Raw genomic sequence first — 18,551 nt, 5'->3', positions numbered from 1 at the left:
TCTGGAGACGTGTTGAGTAAGAAGTTGCTGCGGCCAAGATCAAAGAGGTTTTTGCTTCCTTTCTCCTCAAGGATCTTGATGGCTCCCTATCTTACATTGAGGTCTTTCATCCATTTTGAGTTTATTTTTGTGCCTGGTGTAATAAAGTGGTCCAGGTTCATTTTTCTGCATGTCGCTGTCCAGTTTTCCCAGCACCACTTGCTGAAGAGACTGTCTTTATTTCACTGGATATTCTTTCCTGCTTTGTCAAATATTAGTTGGCCATACATTTGTGGGTCCATTTCTGGGTTCTCTATTCTGTGCCATTGATCTGAGTGTCTGTTCTTGTGCCAGTACTATACTGTCTTGATGATTATAGCTTTGTAATACAGCATGAAGTCTGGAATTGTGATGCCTCTTGCTTTGGTTTTCTTTTTCCAGATTGCTTTGGCTATCTGGGGTCTTTTCTGATTCCATACAAATTTTAGGATTGTTTGTTCTAGCTCTGTGAAGAATGCTGGTGTTATTTTGATAGGGATTGCATTGAATATGTAGATTGCTTTGGGTAGTATTGACATTTTAGCAATAGTTGTTCTTCCTATCCAGGAGCATGGAATATTTTTCCTTTTGTGTGTGTGTCTTCAATTTCTTTCATAAGTTTTCTATAGTTTTCAGTGTATAGATTTTTCACCTCTTTGGTTAGATTTATTCCTAGGTATTTTATGGTTTTTGGCGCAATTGTATATGGGATCAATTCCTTGATTTCTCTTTCTGTCTCTTCCTTGTTGGTGTATAAGAATGTAACTGATTTCTGTGCATTGATTTTATATCCTGAAATTTTGCTGAATTCATGAATCAGTTCTAGCAGTTTTTTGGTGGAATCTTTAGGGTTTTCCATATAGAGTATCATGTCATCTGCAAAGAGTGAAAGTTTGACCTCCTCCTGGCTGATTTGGATGCCTTTTATTTCTTTGTGTTGTCTGATTGCTGAGGCTAAGACTGCCAATACTATGTTGAATAACAGTGGTGAGAGTGGACATCCCTGTCTTGTTCCTGACCTTAGGGGAAAAGCTCTCAGTTTTTCCCCATTGAGGATGATATTAGTGTTGGGTCTTTTGTATATGGCTTTTATGATCTTGAGGTATGATCCTCCTATTCCTTCTTTCTCGAGGGTTTTTACCAAGAAAGGATGTTGTATTTTGTCAAATGCTTTCTCTGCATCTATTGAGAGGATCATAGGGTTCTTGTCCTTTCTTTTATTGATGTGATGAATCACATTGATTGTTTTGCAGATATTGAACCAGCCCTGCATCCCAGGTATAAATCCCACTTGGTCATGGTGAATAATTTTTTTAATGTATTGTTGGATCCGGTTGGCTAATAGCTTGTTGAGGATTTTTGCATCCATGTTCATCAGGGAAACTGGTCTATAGTTCTCCTTTTTTAGTGGGGTCTTTGTCTGGTTTTGGAACCAAGGTAATGCTGGCTTCATAGAAACAGTTTGGAAGTTTACCTTCCATTTCTATTTTTTGGAACAGTTTTAAGAGAATAGGTATTAACTCTTCCTTAAATGTTTGGTAGAATTCCCCTGGGAAGCCATCTGGTCCTGGACTCTTGGTGTTTTTTGGGATATTTCTTTACTGGTTATGGATCTGTTCAAATTTTCTATTTCTTCCTGTTTCAGTTTTGGTAGTGTATATGTTTCTAGGAATTTGTCTATTTCTTCCAGATTGCCCATTTTATTGGCATATAATTGCTCATAATATTCTCTTATTATTGTTTTTATTTCTGGTGTGTTGGTTGTGATCTCTCCTCTTTCATTCTTGATTTTATTTAGGTCCTTTCCTTTTTCTTTTTGATCAAACTGGCTAGTGGTTTATCAACTTTGTTAATTCTTTCAAAAAACCAGCTTCCGGTTTCATTGATCTGTTCTACTGTTTTTTTTGGTTTTGATAGCATTTTCTGCTCTAATCTTTATTATTTCCTGTCTTCTGCTGGTTTTGGGTTTTATTTGCTGTTCTTTTTCCCACTCTTTAAGGCGTAAAGTTAGGTTGTGTATTTGAGACCTTTCCTCCTTCTTTAGGGAGGCCTGGATTGCTATATATTTTCCTCTTATGACCGCCTTTGCTGTGTCCCAGAGGTTTTGGGTTGTGGCCATTTTCATTGGCTTCCATATACTTTTTAGTTTCCTCTTTAACTGCTTGGTTAGCCCATTCATTCTTTAGTAGGATGTTCCTCAGTCTCCAAGTATTTGTTATCTTTCTAAATTTTTTTCTTGTGGTTGATTTCGAGTTTCACAGCATTATGGTCTGAAAATATGCACGGTATGATCTCAATCTTTTTGTACTTGTTGAGGGCTGATTTGTGTTCCAGTATGTGGTCTATTCTGGAGAACGTTCCATGGAGAAGAGTGTACATTCTGCTGCTTTAGGATGAAATGTTCTGAATATATCTGTTAAGTCCATCTGGTCCAGTGTGTCATTCAAAGCCATTGTTTTCTTGTTGATTTTCTGATTAGCTGATCTGTCCATTGCTGTAAGCGGGGTACTGAAATCCTGTTGTTCAAGTCCCCTATTTCCTTACCTGGTTGTTCTATCCATTACTGAAAGTGAAATATTGAATTCCCCAGCTCTTATTTTAGAACCATCTCTTCCTTCAATTGTATCAACTTTTGCCATATATATATATATATATATATATGGGTTTTGTTGCTTGGTGCATATATATTTATAATTGTTACATTTTTGAAGAATAATCTTGACTATATAAAATTTCATTTTGGTCAGTGACTCTGGTTAAGCTAAACACAGTGTCAGTGGGATTTCTAATCTGTTCCTCTTTACTTCCATGCAAGACTTGTGAAATCTTACAATGGGTTTGTTTTTAAAATAAGTGATACATAGATGTGAGATGACTTACAATAACAGTCATAAATTATAGTCTTTTATTCCTTTCTCTCCATGTGGAAGTAGAGGAAAACTGATATGCTGAGCTATAGGATATCATAGTCAATGGGACTGGACTGCTGTACTTTCCTATAGACAATCTGGAAAGTAAAATGAAATGGGCTACTTAATCTCAATATTTGAGAAAAGGAATTACCATCATTCTTTAGTGAAGGCTATCCTCTTTATTTTCCTATTACCAGGCTCTCAAATGAACTCCTGCATATCTGCTTATATGAGTACCACTTCCACTGTCTGCCTGTCCCCACCACCATTACCTGTGGGGGCTGGCACTTACTGGGAGCCATTCTTCTGTGCTGTTTACTTGCACATATCCCCTCCTTCACTCCTCCCACAGCTCACTGAGTTGGGAACAGGTAGTCCCTGTTCTACAAGGATCTGAGCTAGAGGCAGACACCACTGCATGCAGCACCTCTTCCTGTGGCCTTTCCCACTTGACACATGTAAACACAGAAAGCAGAGCAAGATCTCTTCCAGAGGTTTCACTTTATGGGAATCTAGAAAAGCCACAAGATGGTGGGGAGGTCCTTACTGTGTCTTCCACAAGTATTCATGGCCACTTCTGATCTACTGAAAGGGCCTATTGTCTATGCTGATTTCATGCATAGCAAACTGACCCAGAGCAAATGTCTCTCCATGGATAAAAGGTTGAGGGTATCTCAGTGAGGGCCATGAAAAGCGACTGTTGTTGGGTTTGATAGTGAACTTGGAAGGGTGAGAGGAAAGCTTCCCTTTTAAGCGTGGCACCTAAAACCCCTTGGCTCTGTGTAAAATATTAACTGAGGAGCTCGATTCTGGGGTTTGGAAGGATTTAGGCACAGAATTTTAATGGGTTAACTAGAAAACTAATGAGTGTTTACTATGGTGCAGTAATGAGCTGCAGATTACATTTTGAGAGGAAGAGAGGGATCTAAGGAGTTAAGTGAAATTCAGTCATCACCAGGCTTACAACTCAGGTTCATATTTCAACCTCAGCTGACTCCCTCACAGTTTTAGGATGAAGTGCAGGGACCCATCTGACCCGTAGCTCTCTATATACATATATATATATATATATCCAAATTTGAGTGCCTTTAGCATGGATGACCTTTGCATAGTTACAGTCCCCTCTGCCTCCCTCATGTACATTTACTTGCCTGGTTCCTATCTATGTGGATCCTAAAGACAACTGAGTTTGATTTATATATACATTTTTAATTTTTTAACATTTTTATTTAATTTTGAGAGACACAGAGAGACAGAGCACAAGTGGGGGAGGGGCAGAGAGATAGAGAGACACAGAATCCGAAGCAGGCTCCAGGCTCTGAGCTGTCGGCACACAGCCCGATGCGGGGCTCAAACTCACAAACTGTGAGATCATGACCTGAGCTGAAGTCGGACCCTCAACCGACTGAGCCACCCAGGCGCCCCTAGTTTGGTTTATATTTTAAACCTATCTTTCCCAATCTGAATCTACTTCAGATTAGTAAGATTATTTAATCTTCCCATCTTGGATCCCAAGAATAAAACTGGGAAGGGGGCGAACAATGAAGAGAAGGTACCAAGCCACACAGTTTAGTCTGTATGGCTCAGTGCCTATGTTCCTGACTTTGGAGTGAGACATCCTTGAGTTTGAAGCTTGCTGGCCAGAGACTAGCTGTGTAATCCATGGCAGGGGCCTTTAAAGTCTCTTGGCTCCAGCTTCCTCATTGGTAAAGTCAAGACCATGACAATAGTGTCATCGTTAAGCAAGGCGGTGCAGGCAGTATGGACTCAGTGTGTGATCTGTATCTATGCTGCCCAATATGGAACCCACACCACAGGAACCTTTGAGGGTCACAGGTGCTCTCAAGTGGAAGTGATAACAGAGACGAAGTACTTGCCCTTTTAGACAATAAAACATGGTGGAAAACTAAGCTGTGCCCACTGGGGCCAGCCCTTATCTGAGTGGAGCAAGGGAGAGTCTGCGATGGATATCTGACTACTTTGTGAGCACAGACACTAACTCTCCACAGCTTCATTAAGGAGTCTAGTGTTGCAAGAAAGAATTTAATTTAAAGCTTCACGAATATTTCACTACTTACACTGCAGAGTCAAATTTCTTGCTGAGCATGGAGTCTTTGGGAAATGTATCCTTCCAGTTAATTCCCTATCACTTTGAGAAAGCAGTTTGGGTTATAAAAGGGGTGTGTCTGGGCATCTTACACCTTCCCTTTACATTTTTATAATAACACACAGACACACAAATATCTAGCAAATGGTGGGCAATACGGCAGAAACTAAAGGCATGCAATGTCCATTCTTGAGAGCAAGTCGAAAAAACTCAGATTCGGTTCCCAGTCAACATCCCTGTTAACTGATCATGAAAATACAGTTACTTGTAAAAAGGAAAAAGAAATCTGCCTCTCATAAAAGGATTTAAATAATCCACTTTTCCTGAAATATCACTGCCTATGTTCACATACTCCAAATCTTGTTTATAAGAAGTACAGTTGTAAGTAAAACCAAAAGGGGGAATGTAGAGAAAAGTCTAAATGACCAACAACTACAAAGTGCTTGTAATCTGCAAGGAATAACTCACATATCTATTAATCACTCTTACCTCCTTGGAGGTCAAGATCTGGCGTAACTCTTTCCTTAGATCAATAAAACGATCGTGAAACAGGGCCATGCACCATGGCTCCATGAAGTAGCTAGTGAGGAAAGAAAAGATTCAGTTAGCTGGAAACGCTCTCATTACCACTAATAAAGTATTTACCTGCTTTTTGCCTTTATAAATTACAGTTCTGGCCCCTTCGCAAGCGTTTGCTCATAAAATGCCTCGTGGAACAGCCTGGCCAATCAATTTTTTAAATGGATGTTCCTGATGTAAGGCCAGGTTCCATAATTACATTTAAAGTGGTTTAATTCAGAGCTGGGGCAAGACCCAGTGAAGAATCCTGATTTTATCAGAATTTAAAAGCCTGAAGACTTGTAAAGAACGGTGTCTCCATTATCTGCCCTCATTTGAGAAAAACAGATTGCAGGATTAACTGAACTGCTGCATAAACAAATTACATTTGGGTAGACAATAACACAAATGTTGTTCATCATTAAGGTTTCTGGATTAATAATGACCAGAAAAACAGGCCACCTCGGTGGTGTTGCAACATAGTCTCCATACAATTGCACTGATGCTTAATTGAACATCTTTTAGGAGAGCAGCTCTTTCGGTGTTTATATTGGCTAACTTTTCACTGAAAACCATTGGAGTAAATGCTTTGTGATGCATTCTTGGAGAACCAAGACCATTTACTGTTACTTTAACTCTGATTTTATTTTAATGCTAAGTGTCTTGGGATGGGAAACATCACTTCTTTCACGCTGGAGACACGTTGATCACGTGGGTTTCACTGTTCTCTGGATGTGAGTTTGTTGTTCCCATTACTGCTAATGGATGCCATGTGTGTGCACCAGGGAAGAAAAACCTGGTGCCCACGTGCAGACGAGCACCTTCTGTTTTCCCAGACCTGAAGTTAATTCTTAGGGAAGGAAGTGACGAGACCCAGGGACGACTGAGGCCTTAAAGGACAAGTATAATGATAAGAGTCTGTGCTACAATCAGCATGGCACTCAGCTATATCACTTATTACCTATCACCTATTTGCTTGACCAGAATATGACCTAGTTTCATGCTTAATTACCTATTTTCCATTCAACTATGAATTCCACTAATATTTATGGAACATCTATTATGCACCCAGCAGTATTCTGGGCACAGGGGAAACAGCAAGGACCAAAATAGACCATCAACCCTGCCACTGTGAAGCTTATATTCAAGTGATAAATAAGTAAACATAAGGCCTATTGGATGATGAGAACTGCTTAGGAGAAAACACAAGGCAGGCAAGGATAAGGGAGGCCAAAGAAAAGCTCAGGGAGTAAAGGCTTGAGGGCAGGGAGAGAGAGCCATGTGGAGATCTGGGGGAAGAGCCCTCTAGAGAGAGGGAACAGCAGATGTGAACACCTGGAGCCAGGAGTGTGCTAAGAGCACTCTGTGAGGCAGAGTGGAGATAAGAGCAGGGATTGGTAGGGAGGTGAGGTCAGGAAGGCCATGGGTGGGAAAGATGCTCCTGGAGGCAGCAGCCCAGTCAGAGCTGTTGTGTACAGCACTCCTCTGTCTCCATGATTTCACTTTCTGCATTTCAGTCACCCGCAGTCAACCGTACTCCGGAGCAGGTGAACCTCCTCCTGACATACTGTCAGAAGGTCAGTAGTAGCCTCACACTACATCATAGTGCCTATGTCATTCACTTCACTTCGTCTCATCATGTGGACAGTTTATCAGCTTACGTCATCACAAGAGGAAGGGTGACTACTGTGTGATAAGGTATTTTGACAGAGACCACATTCATATAACTTTCATTAAGTGTATGACTATAACTGTTCTATTATGTTATTGTTGCTAATCTATTAAAGTGCCTAATTTGCAAATTAAACTTTATTGTAGGTGTGTATGCGCTGAAGAAAACATATAGGGCTCAGGACTAACCACGGTTTCCGGCATCTACTGGGGGTCTTGGAGATATTTCCAGCGGGGAAAGGGGGACCGCTGTAATCGCTCCATGGCGATCCAGTTCAGCACTTGCATGCGAAAGGCATCTTATGAATCTTCACAAATGAATGAATGTACATTGCACTGTGTACATTCTTTCTGCCTGGCTCGGATTGGTCTTTCATTAATATAGAATAAAGTTCTGCTAAATAAATTGGTGACAGAACTCTGCAAAATGCCCCAAGACGGGAAGCATTATGAAAAAGAGCATCACTGGGAAGACTGGGAAAGCTGTATGTGAAACCAGAGCTCCAGGATGATCTTGCTAAGCCCCACAGCAAGCAAGGCTGAGGGTGTCAGGTGGGCACTTGGCGGAAATGTCAGAGGACTGCTCGCCTCTGAAATTACTCAAGGCCACCTAATTCTTAGTGAATGCAGCCAAATTGATAGGCATTCTGGCTGAGTTTCTGGGCCCCTACAAACCCTGGCCAACATCCAACATCCATCTAAGTCCTTAAGCAAAGGCACTGGTGCAGGGCTGGCCACCTTGGCAAGGATGAGCACCTTGGGGTGATGTTTTGACACATCTCCTCAGAGAGTAGCTTCTTGGACCAAAACATCAATTACAGCCTATGTCCAGACACTCAAGCACGGCTTTGCTAGGACGGCCCCTGCCTCTTAGATCAAAACAGCTTCTAGAAAAGCTTCAGGGAATTGTGGCTGTGCAAATTTTGAAACTATCATAATTCTTAAGTTAGGAACCAGTGGGCCCTTTTAAAAATATTTTTAATGTTTGTTTTTTTTATTTTTGAGAGAGAGAGAGGGAGAGAGAGAGAGAGAGAGAGCGAGCTAGCATGAGCAGGAGGGGTAGAGAGGGAGGGAGTCACAGAATCCAAAACAGGCTCCAGGCTCTGAGCTTGTCAGCACAGTGCCAGACAATGGGCTCAAACGCACAGACTGAGATTATGACCTAACCCAAAAACGGAGTCTTAACCGACTGAGCCACCCAGGCGCCCCTCAGTGGGCCCTTTTAAATTTGTGGCTTCCTTTCCCCAGTTGTTGAGATGCCCCTGTGTGTTTCCACAGTACCATCAGGGGTGCCCTCCCTCTTGGTTCCGGGGCCTACAACCACATCCTTCTAGGTGGTACATCCTCTCTCTGCTTTCCTGGTTCCTGCATGGCCCTGTTCCCACAGCCCAGGTATGGTTCAGGCAGCCTTCACTACTTGGCCCTCCTCATTGTTGGCTTCACAGAGGGAATTGTGGGGGAACCCCACTTCCCTAAGGTCACAGCCTGCCCAGCCTGGGCCCTGGCCCACCATCTAACACCCACATTCCCGCAGCCTCTGTCCACAAAGCTGAACACAGATGGCTGGAGAAGCAAGTGACCCTTAATCCTCTGAAAAGATAGTTGCTGAGCCCATCTGTAGAGTGCTTGGCAGGGGTGGAGGATTAGGGTAGGGGGTGGGGGAGGGGGGCATGAAGAAGAAGTTGGATGTTTTTGCAAATTATTTCTTTTGCTGTCTTTGAAACTCTCCATGCTTCTCACAGCAGTGTCCAGCAGTAACAGCACCTAGGTATTTGACCACCTCTATTCTCATCAAAATACATTGAACAGTTTGGAAACCAAAGATCTGGGAGACCTGAAATCGTATTTCTTTAACACTTCCTAACATTATCTCCTATGGGAAAACATTTTGAGACCCTCTTCCAGAAGGTAACAATCTCTGTAGCAAACTATTTGTTACCCATATTCCTGGATTTCATCTGTGACAGCCATTTTTACATACAAAAGAGAAAGGTTTGTAGAACTCTATTCAGGGGTGCCTGGGTGGCTTAGTTGGCTGAGTGTCCAACTCTTGACTTGGGCTCAGGTCATGATCTCACAGTTCGTGAAACTGAGCCCCCTCGTCAGGCTCTGTGCTGACAGTACAAGAGCCTGACAGTGCAAGAGAGAGAGCTTGGGATTCTCTCTCTCCCTCGTGCTCTCTGCCCATCTCCCACTTGTTTTCTCTCTCTCTCTCTCTCTCTTTCTCACAATACCCTGGAAGCCAAACGAGTAAATTGACTTCCAAAGGCTCCTTCTCAATATTATTGCAGCTTCAGTGGCGGCCCCTAGGGGCAACTTACACCAGGGTCATGGAATGCTAAGGCTCTCACAGCAGGGAGAGCTGGTGCATCACCGAGAGCAGTGTGTAGGCTCCCACCCCGCCTAGAGAGCTTCTTCACACCTGTCTGCAACACCAGATTGCTCACAGCCTGCCACACCGATCAGGCTAAATATGCATAAAACCCTTAGCCAGGGGTAAAACAAGAAGGAGTTCAGACTCAGTCCCTAAACAGAAGTCCCACTAGAAGGTCACATATTCCAACGGCAACTCTGATCAGACGGCGTGTGGCACTGAACAGGATTTAGGAAGAAAATGACTAGCAGATAATCTGCAGTTTCCAAGATGCCCTCGGTCTGCTCTGTTTAAAGGATTCAGGTCAGGCTCTTGAGTGGGTGGATAATTAGCAACATCTCCATTGTTAGATGAAGTAGCTGCTGTTTTTGTAGGGCAGGCATTAGAGACAAGGTGTTTTAGATAGTGGTGAAAGGAATTGGTCCCTTTGGTAAGGAGGGAAAAAATGGACTAAAAACTCTACCCAGAGAAGAATCTCATTTGCAAGTTCTTCCCCAGTTCTTACAAAAACTGCTTAATTTGGTGATGATTTTTAAGGGGCTCACCAAATGACCTCACAGCAAGCACTGTGATGAGGAACCACACTCTGGGTGATGGTCCTTGGTCATTTACCATTCACAGCATCCCCAAGTAGCTGTATCCCTGTCAGTAATTCACTTCCATGTTCCCCCCGAAACTTGTTTCCTTCTGGTAAATTAACTTTTTAATTAATATATTTTATTTTTAGAGCAGATTTAGGTGTACAGAAAAAATAGAGAAGAAATACGGAGTTCCCATACGTTTCCTCCCATCCCCACCTTGCATTATTAGTAAAGCACATTTGTTACAATTGATGAACCAATATTGATACATTATTTGGAACTAAGGTCCATAGTTTACACTGGGGTTCATTTGTCATGTGACAAACATTCTATGGATTTGACAAATGCACTATATACCCTACCATCCACCACTGCAGTGTCATGTGGGAGAGTTTCACTGTCCTAAAAAATCCCCTGTGCTCTGCCTGTCCATCCCTCCCTCTCTCTGGAGCCGGGCAAAGTAACATTTTAGGAAATTGACTTGTACAGAAAATGGGGCTGTGTAACAATTTTATAAAAATTCTTAGTTACCCTCTAGTCCAGTATTTCCTCAGAAATAAAGTAATAGTCTCCCATCACAGAACATGGTGCCTTTCAAACGTGCCAGCTGCCCCTCAGGCCAATGGCTGTGTGGCTTGAAGACTTGTTTTTCTAAATTCCTGGATTTGAGCACCAGCCTAGGATGAAAGCTATTTGGATTTCTATTTTCTGCAATGTGCAGGGGGCTATACTTTTTAGGGGAAATTTTTCATATGCAGACATTATAATCTACTTGCTAAAAATCCATGTGCTCGGTGACCAAACCAAACAAAATGCATGTATAAATCTGGGGTGAGGTTTGTTCACTGAGAATTTCAGAACCCAATTTGTCGTGGTTGAAGGTTGCTGAGAATCCTAGTTCACAAACCCTAGGCAGACAAGACTCTCTCAGGTGGGCAAAAGCATCCCAAATGGCAGGCAGTCTGGACCTGATTCCTTCCAGCAGGTGCCAATGTTTTTTATTCAAAGTAGGCCAATTCAATCCCATTATGGAAGAAAATGAAATGGGCTTGCATTGTATTTCTTTTTCCATCCTTCGTGGGAAGGACAGCACCAACCTTAATGGCAGTGCAGCCCGCTGAGCATTTCCTACACTCACTGCTTCAGCGGTGTGGGGACTGCAAAGCCATGGTCAACTCCCTTCCTGAACTGGCTGTGGGTTGCAGAGCTTCTGGGTGTCCCTTCTCTGCATGCTCAGAGTGGGGAGGGGAGGCTCAGGGCAAGTGGGAGGGCCACTGACAGGCAGCTTGAGGGCACATCCTCAGAGTCTGTTTCTAGTTCAGGCTCTCCCCACTCCAAACTGCACCTCGGTTGCCCTATGCTCCCTTTGCTGCCTCCTCTCTGTGGAGGGTCTAAGATTCTCACCCCCTCTGGCCCCTTCCAGATACCTTCTACCTTGCCCTTCCTGCCTGATGGGCTCTGTGCATTTTTTTGCAGCCCAGAGGAGCCTTTTCCACACCTGCGTCTTCCCTACTGCTGTCCAATGCTCAAGCCCAACACGAACCTTCTCCTTGAAGCTAACTCCTGGCCTGATGGCTTTCACTTACCTTCTCTGCACTGTTTTCACTGCGTGGGGGCAGTTCTTGCAGGAAAGCTAACTGGGCACTTATCCTTTTCTCATACACACTGTGGGCTATGGGTCCCCACAGCATCTGGCACAGGCTGGCCCCTAGGAGACTGAAAGAGCAGGTGGGGCCCAGGCTCCTGAAGACAGCTGCAGGTGAGGGCAGGGGTCAGACTCAGGCCGCCTTGCCTCCTCTCCATGGAGAGCTTTTGCACCAGCTCCTGGGACCCAGTTTAGGTAGGAGGGGGGTTTAGAACAGTACAGATCCCTATGGGCCTCCTTTAAATCATTCTAGACACACAGCAGCCTTCATTATTAAAATTAGGAAAGCTCTGAACTTAACCAGACTCATTTTGCAATTGATAAGAATGTGTGGAGTCAAACATGATGATCAAACAGAGATGATATAAGGGGGTTAGAAAGAAGTTTATGCATTATGAACAGTTTTAGGTCTAGTTTTCTCCCTACAAACTGAAAGATATCTGTTTTTTTTTTTTTTTCCTTCTCCATAGAAAGGAGAGGAGCATCTGGAATCCCTGCCAAGGCTGTGGTCAGGTCTGCACTGACCGCCCCAAGTGCTGTGGATACTCAGCATTAGTGATAAGCTTTTGGGAAATTTCTATTTCCATGAATACTGTGAATTTTTAAAAACAAGAACAATATTAACTTTTTTCCTAATTTATATTCAAAAAAGGAAGACTAACCAGAGCCACTGGGTAACCTTCATAGCTGGTTGCCTAGAAATCCTCAGGAGAGAACGTCAGGTAAGAACACGAGGATAATGTGATTTCTCAGTGGCTGTGTGGATTTCGGTGTTAACATCACACAAATCGTTTCTACACAGCTGTGAGGAAAAGCTGACACACATTCTCCAGGGTCCAGACAGAAGACATTACTGCCTCTGTTCATCTTGCCAATGGCTGGCCCGGGTTCCTTGGGGGAACTTAAATTCTCCATCACTTTTGCAAATGATACGCTTTTCTCAGAAGCCCCAGGAAATGTTGACTTGTGGAACTCTATTAACCATTCCTGGTCGATACGGCCCAATCATTAAGCAATTGATCAGACTTCTCCAGAAGTCTCATCCTCATTTGGTCAATCAGCCAACTCTATTGACGAAATCGTATGAAGCAGGGTGGGGATCTGGTAACTAGCTCAGCCATTGGCCATGCTGAATGCTGAGAAAAGCAACCCCACAAGACACACTGGATGGAGGAAGTCGCATTCACTGGCCTTGGGGGAAAGTCCGAAGTGTCTAAGCGAAAAGAACAGGGTAGAGGATGTTGTTTTTCAAGTCCTGGATCTTAACCTCAAGGCAGGCGGCGAGGGAAGGAGAGGTGCTGAAGAGCTGGGCTGCACTCCCTGCATGCGGAATTTCAACTGAAAATTGCTCCATGAAAATTTCCATAGTTAGGAAAAAGGAGGCAGGTGGGCAGAGAAGAAACACAGACCTTTCTCCAAAATCTTTCTTTCTTTCTCATTTCTTTCTTCTTTCTTCCTTCCTTCTTTCTTTCCTTCTTTTTCTTTATTCTTATTTTTATTCTTTTTTTAGTGAAAATCATTCCAATTTTATCCTGGAGGGATAATAGTCTTTGCTCTTAGACTCATTAAGAGGATCCCCAGCTGCTACTCACAACGGCACAGAGGTTGGCTTGAGATGGAAACTACCTTTTCTCCAGGTGAGAAGATGGTTGACATGCAGGCTTGACTTAGAGAATGAAATCCTCACTGTCCAAGTCCTTTCTTGTACTGACAGGATCTCAGATTCAACACGGAGGATAGACAATTCCCACAATGCCTGGTTGTAGGTCACACCCAGCAGCGAGCCTCAGACTTGTGGCAGTGTGGGCTGGAGCGTGGCCGGTAGGCCTTGTCTCTCCTCTTTACATTCCATACACAGAAGGCAGAAAGTGATGGACATCAGGGTATGTAATCAACTTTGTGCCCAGATACCCTGGGGGCCAGGCATGACCTACAGATGTGGCTGCTTTGGCCTGAACAACATTTGGAAATTGGATTTGGGGAATTTCCTTAAAAAATCATATTCGGCAATGCTGGGTCCTTGTAGTTATGTGGCAGTAATCAGCTCAATTGATGCCCCCTTTGGCTCATCACTGTGGTTACCAGCCTGGCTGGTATTGCTCACCTATGGGTCACAGAAGGCATGTGGGTGTGCAAAGCCTGGTGAAGGGGTCTGTGTGAGATGAAGGCAGGTTTGTAAACATGTTTTTGGCTAAGTACACATGCTATGTTCTAGCTTCCTTTCTTCTTCCACCCATCCATCCATTCACCCACCCACCCAACTACCCATCCTCCCATCCATCCATTCATCTATCCATCCTAACAGGTTCAATGAGGCCTTTCAAAACCCTGTTTATTTCTAGCACCTATTTTCCTCTGGTTCTGTACTCTCTGCTGGCTCAATTCACTTGTGCTTTAATTCTCATTTCTTCCCCACTGTGCTCCTGTGAGGACTTTTCTCTCCCCTTTTCTCTGTCCTAGGTGTCTTCCAGGGCTCCTGACTTCCATAGCTGTAAAATGGGAAGGAAGGGGAACACCTCCGGGGTCATTCTTTGCCATTAATCAATTACAGCCAGACGCTTTTGGGCACAGAGGGAACCACTGTGAAAGCGTGGTCCTCACCCTAGAAGTGCGGAGGGTAGAATTAGGGACACTGAGGTGGGTTCAGGCTGCGGAGGGGTACACTGCGGGAAAGCAAGGCTGGGGAGGAGCTCGGCAGGAGCGAAACTGCCATCTGCTTGTCCTCAGTTCTTTGTCGCTGCATTTCTGTTTGCCAACCTCTCTTTTGCTGGTGTTTGCCAACCTTTGGTCACTTCGGAACCCATCAGTTTTTCATGGACATTGCTCATTACTTCAAAATTTTTTAGATTGATTATCCTTCAAAAAAAAAAAAAAAGAAAGAAAAAAGAAAGAAAAGAAACAACTACTTCTGCCTTGTCCTAAGCAATGATATCTGTGAAATCAGAGATGTGATGTGTTTGTACAGTGTTTCGAATTCGTTAATTTTTTTATGTTTATTTATTTTTGAGAGACAGAGAGAGAGAGGCTGGAGGAGGAGTAGAGTGAGGGAGACAGAAGATCTGAAGCAGGCTCTGCATTGACAGCAGAGAGCCTGATGCAGGGCTCAAACTCATGAACCGTGAGATCATGACCCGAGCCGAAGTCGGGTGTTTAACCGACTGAACCACCCAGGCGGCCCAGTGTTTCTAATTCTTATTAAAGTCATTCCATAGTTAGTCGGTGTGTGGCTCTACTGCCTAAGGTAGCTTACAACCTGGCAGATGCTTACTGCACTCTGGGACAGGGAAGTTTCTATCACAGCTTGATGGGGAGGTGCTCTTGTATTCATCTGGGGACATAAACCCACAGACACTGTGCTAAACAGTTTTTATGCATTATCTCACTCCATCCTGATTCCAGTCCTCTAAAGTGGGACTTGCCAGTCCATTTTACAGATGAATAAATAGATTCAGAAAGGTTAAATGACTTGCCCAAGGTCACACAACTAACGAGGATGAATTAGGTCTTAATCATAATTCTGCTTGGCCTCAAAGTTCATGCTCTGAACAAGTGCACAACCAAATCCCATTTCCTGTAAAAAATCTTTAAATCAGTACTTTTTCTTTCACATAAAAAAAAAAAAAAAGGCTAGGTGGAGTGTCCAGGATGGGCATGGTGGTTCCACAGCCATCAGATCACAGTACTATCCATAGGACACTTGGCTTCATGGTGCAAAATGGCTGCTGAGTTCCAGTCTTCACATATATGTTCTTACATGGATAAAGAGAAAAAGAGGTTCCTTCCCCTCTCGTTTATGGACAATTCCTAGAAATCTCACATAGCACTTCTATTTATGTCTTACTGGCCAAAGATTAGTCATATGGCTTCCTTGGCTGCAGGGAAGGCTGGGAATCATTGTCATTTATTTTGAATACAATGTAACATCCTATAAATCAGGATTCTGTTTCTGAAGAGGAATGAGTGAATGGATGTTGTGTCTGCTATGATAGCCCAAAGACTCCACAGCATCTGATTTAACAAAATTCTTTTCTTATAGTTAAGTTCATGAAAATTGGGAGAATGTGTGTTGTTGACGTTCCCAGAACTAGAACCTATCTACTACTCTAGATTCAACCATGACCCCAAATTAAACACTCTGGAACAAAACGCACACAAAACATTTTACATATGTGACAGCCACCTTCAAGCCCGTGGGAGAGCCCTGGTGTCCTACATGTCCCCATCCAGCTCAAGCAGGCTTAAATGCAGTGAACAGGGGACAAATTGTATTCACACTATAAGGCTGTATTCTGATAATTTTATTCTGCCCATGAAAGAAAGTGGATTCATGCATTTCAATATAATTTTTAAAAATAATAATAGGAACAAATAAATATTTGCAGTTAACCCTAGGTTTGCTCAGAAATTAAATTACATGTTTCTGGGGCAGTGGACTTCACTCAGGGATGCCACATATCACATGGGCAGGCAAAACCAAACACACACACACACACAAAAAACAAAAGAACCCTGCAGACTGAAATGAAAGTTTAATTATGAATGCTTCCTGTCCAACCTGAGTTTGCCAGAATCTCTATCTAGTCAACTTACTGCTTTGGGGCACACCTGGAAAGGTAAGATTAATGATTTTGAAAGCAAAACCCACTAGCTATTTGATAACCACTTGTAATTGTCACCTGATAAAGATTGGCTATGTTTTTTTGTCACAGTCTAGAACTGGCCTCAGCAGATAATGGGTGTTTACTGCTCTAAGGAAGAATGGCTTACGATGCACTAGCACTAAAACCAAAATTCTAATTTGGGGCAGAAGTCAGCCATCTTCTGAATGGCTTGTAAACAACTTCTCTCCTATGGCTGGTCCGCTCAGGGATCCACAGAGGTGGTGTTCAGCAGATTATCACGGTGTACCCAGGAACCAGAAGCTAACAGTACTTAAATAAAGCCTGGCATCTTACAGTGTCCTGGCCGGTCTTACAGTCAGCTGGCCGCAGAGGTGCTAGAAAACATTGCCTTGCACCGCTTTCTCTGCTCAGTGCACAGAGGCTGCCGTCTGCTGCAGGCCATTGGAACTGGTGTGGCTTATCTGTGAGCTGGGCACACGCATAACTGTCTCTAGAGGGAGATCCTGACCAGCCCATGGGCCCTGGCACGCCCCACACCAACATGGGGAGGCCATGCTCTCTCAAGCACAAAAGTTTTCTTAGGCTTCATAGTATCTCAAAGAACACACTTGTCCTGAGTGAGTGTCAGCACCCAGATCATGCTGAGGACAGAGCACAGACTGCCTGCCACCCTTGCTACTGGAGACATAAGTCTTGGTTTTTGGAAATGCCATAAAGGAATATCTGAAAGATCTGTCTGCCTCCATTTATTTTTCTGAATTCTGGGTACTTAGACCAGGAGAAACTGCTTCACCTTAGAAAATGGAATACATTTATCTTATGACCCTTACAAATCCAACCACCAATATTTCCCTCCTTCTTGCGACCTTGAAGGAATTCAAAGCCAAATGTGTGGATTTTCTAAATAAAAACCTATGCTCAAATACCCACCCTCTACACGGCAGCTCAGCTCCACCCAGGTGTCCTGCCCTTAGATTCCCATTTGCTGATGACTTTTATTTTTGGCCCGGCTGTGCTACTTATTGCTTATGTAACCTCTCCCAGCCTTGGTCTTCCTAGCTGTAAAATGGGGAAAACGACGGTCCTTCCCTCCAAGACTCACGATCAGAACCTGGAGACAATCCAGGAACAAGGTCGCTTTATGACCGGCACAGGCGAAGGGCTCCATGTGTATTGTGTTGCTATGATTATTATTCTTGTTCTTAATTATATCTTACTGAATATATTTGCGTAAGTTGCCTCAGATCTTTTCTGGTCTGGAAATAATTAATTAAAATAAGCACTCTTTGTTGTTTGATTGTAAGAAAGTCTGTTTTTGGCCGAATCCTACAATTTTTCTCCTCAGGGACTGCTTTTCCTACATTCAAGGGTGTCTGCATAAGCTAATTTAGCTGTAGTTTTATGGCAGCAATTAAATTTAGCTGCACTAAAGGTAAGAGAGACTTCATAACAAGCCTTCATGATGTTTTGTCATGCACTAAAGAGCTATGTGGGAATCAATAAAAATTACATAAAAACAGTTAAACTGAGGATTCGATACATGTATTTTTTGTCTGAATTGATAAAGGTTTTAAAAAAAGAGGAAAGGTGGAGTTTTGTTTCTGCTAGTTTGTTTTGAAGAAAGAGCCAATTGGGACAAAAATGGCCAACCCAGTTGTTCATGGGATGTATTAGGAAGGCAGTCAGGAAAATGCCAGGCAGGATTAAGGTGCAGTCATCTCAAAGCCCAGCTGGGCCAGGTTTTCTTCTAACCTGACTTTTTGCCTGACCTGGCAGAGCAAACCAGTCTTCTTGTAGAAAGGGTATAATTTTTTTATAAACTTAACAAATTTCCCTTCTATTTAAGTTTACCAGTTAAAGCACAGTTGCAGCGTGGTCTGCCCAGACCTTTCACCATGGTGGGGAAGTGGGTCTGGACGTCCCTTCCGATGCCTCTGCGCCTGGCGTCAGAATAAGGAGATGAGTCTACGCTATCTAGTGCTATGTATCTGCCCTTTAATTCTATCTGTGGCATCTCCTTGCACATCGCTGGTTTATCAGGGTCTGCATTAATTGCACTTGTA

The 18,551-nt window shown here is 43.2% G+C and overlaps 1 protein-coding gene across 2 annotated transcripts in view; it reads right to left on the bottom strand.

Annotated features, from left to right (window-relative positions):
• Positions 1–18,551, bottom strand: part of CFAP61 (cilia and flagella associated protein 61) — a 285,028-nt gene that overhangs the window by 4,127 nt on the left and 262,350 nt on the right. For both annotated transcript variants that reach the window (XM_043602984.1, XM_043602985.1), the window contains one exon: positions 5,527–5,617. In XM_043602984.1, the coding sequence (XP_043458919.1) occupies positions 5,527–5,617 (91 nt within the window). The remainder of the gene's footprint in view (positions 1–5,526; positions 5,618–18,551) is intronic.

This window comes from Prionailurus bengalensis, chromosome A3 (assembly GCF_016509475.1).
Source record: "Prionailurus bengalensis isolate Pbe53 chromosome A3, Fcat_Pben_1.1_paternal_pri, whole genome shotgun sequence".
NCBI lineage: Eukaryota > Metazoa > Chordata > Mammalia > Carnivora > Felidae > Prionailurus > Prionailurus bengalensis.
Note: the sequence above shows the minus strand (reverse complement) of the source record. Positions and strands in the feature narration are given on the sequence as shown.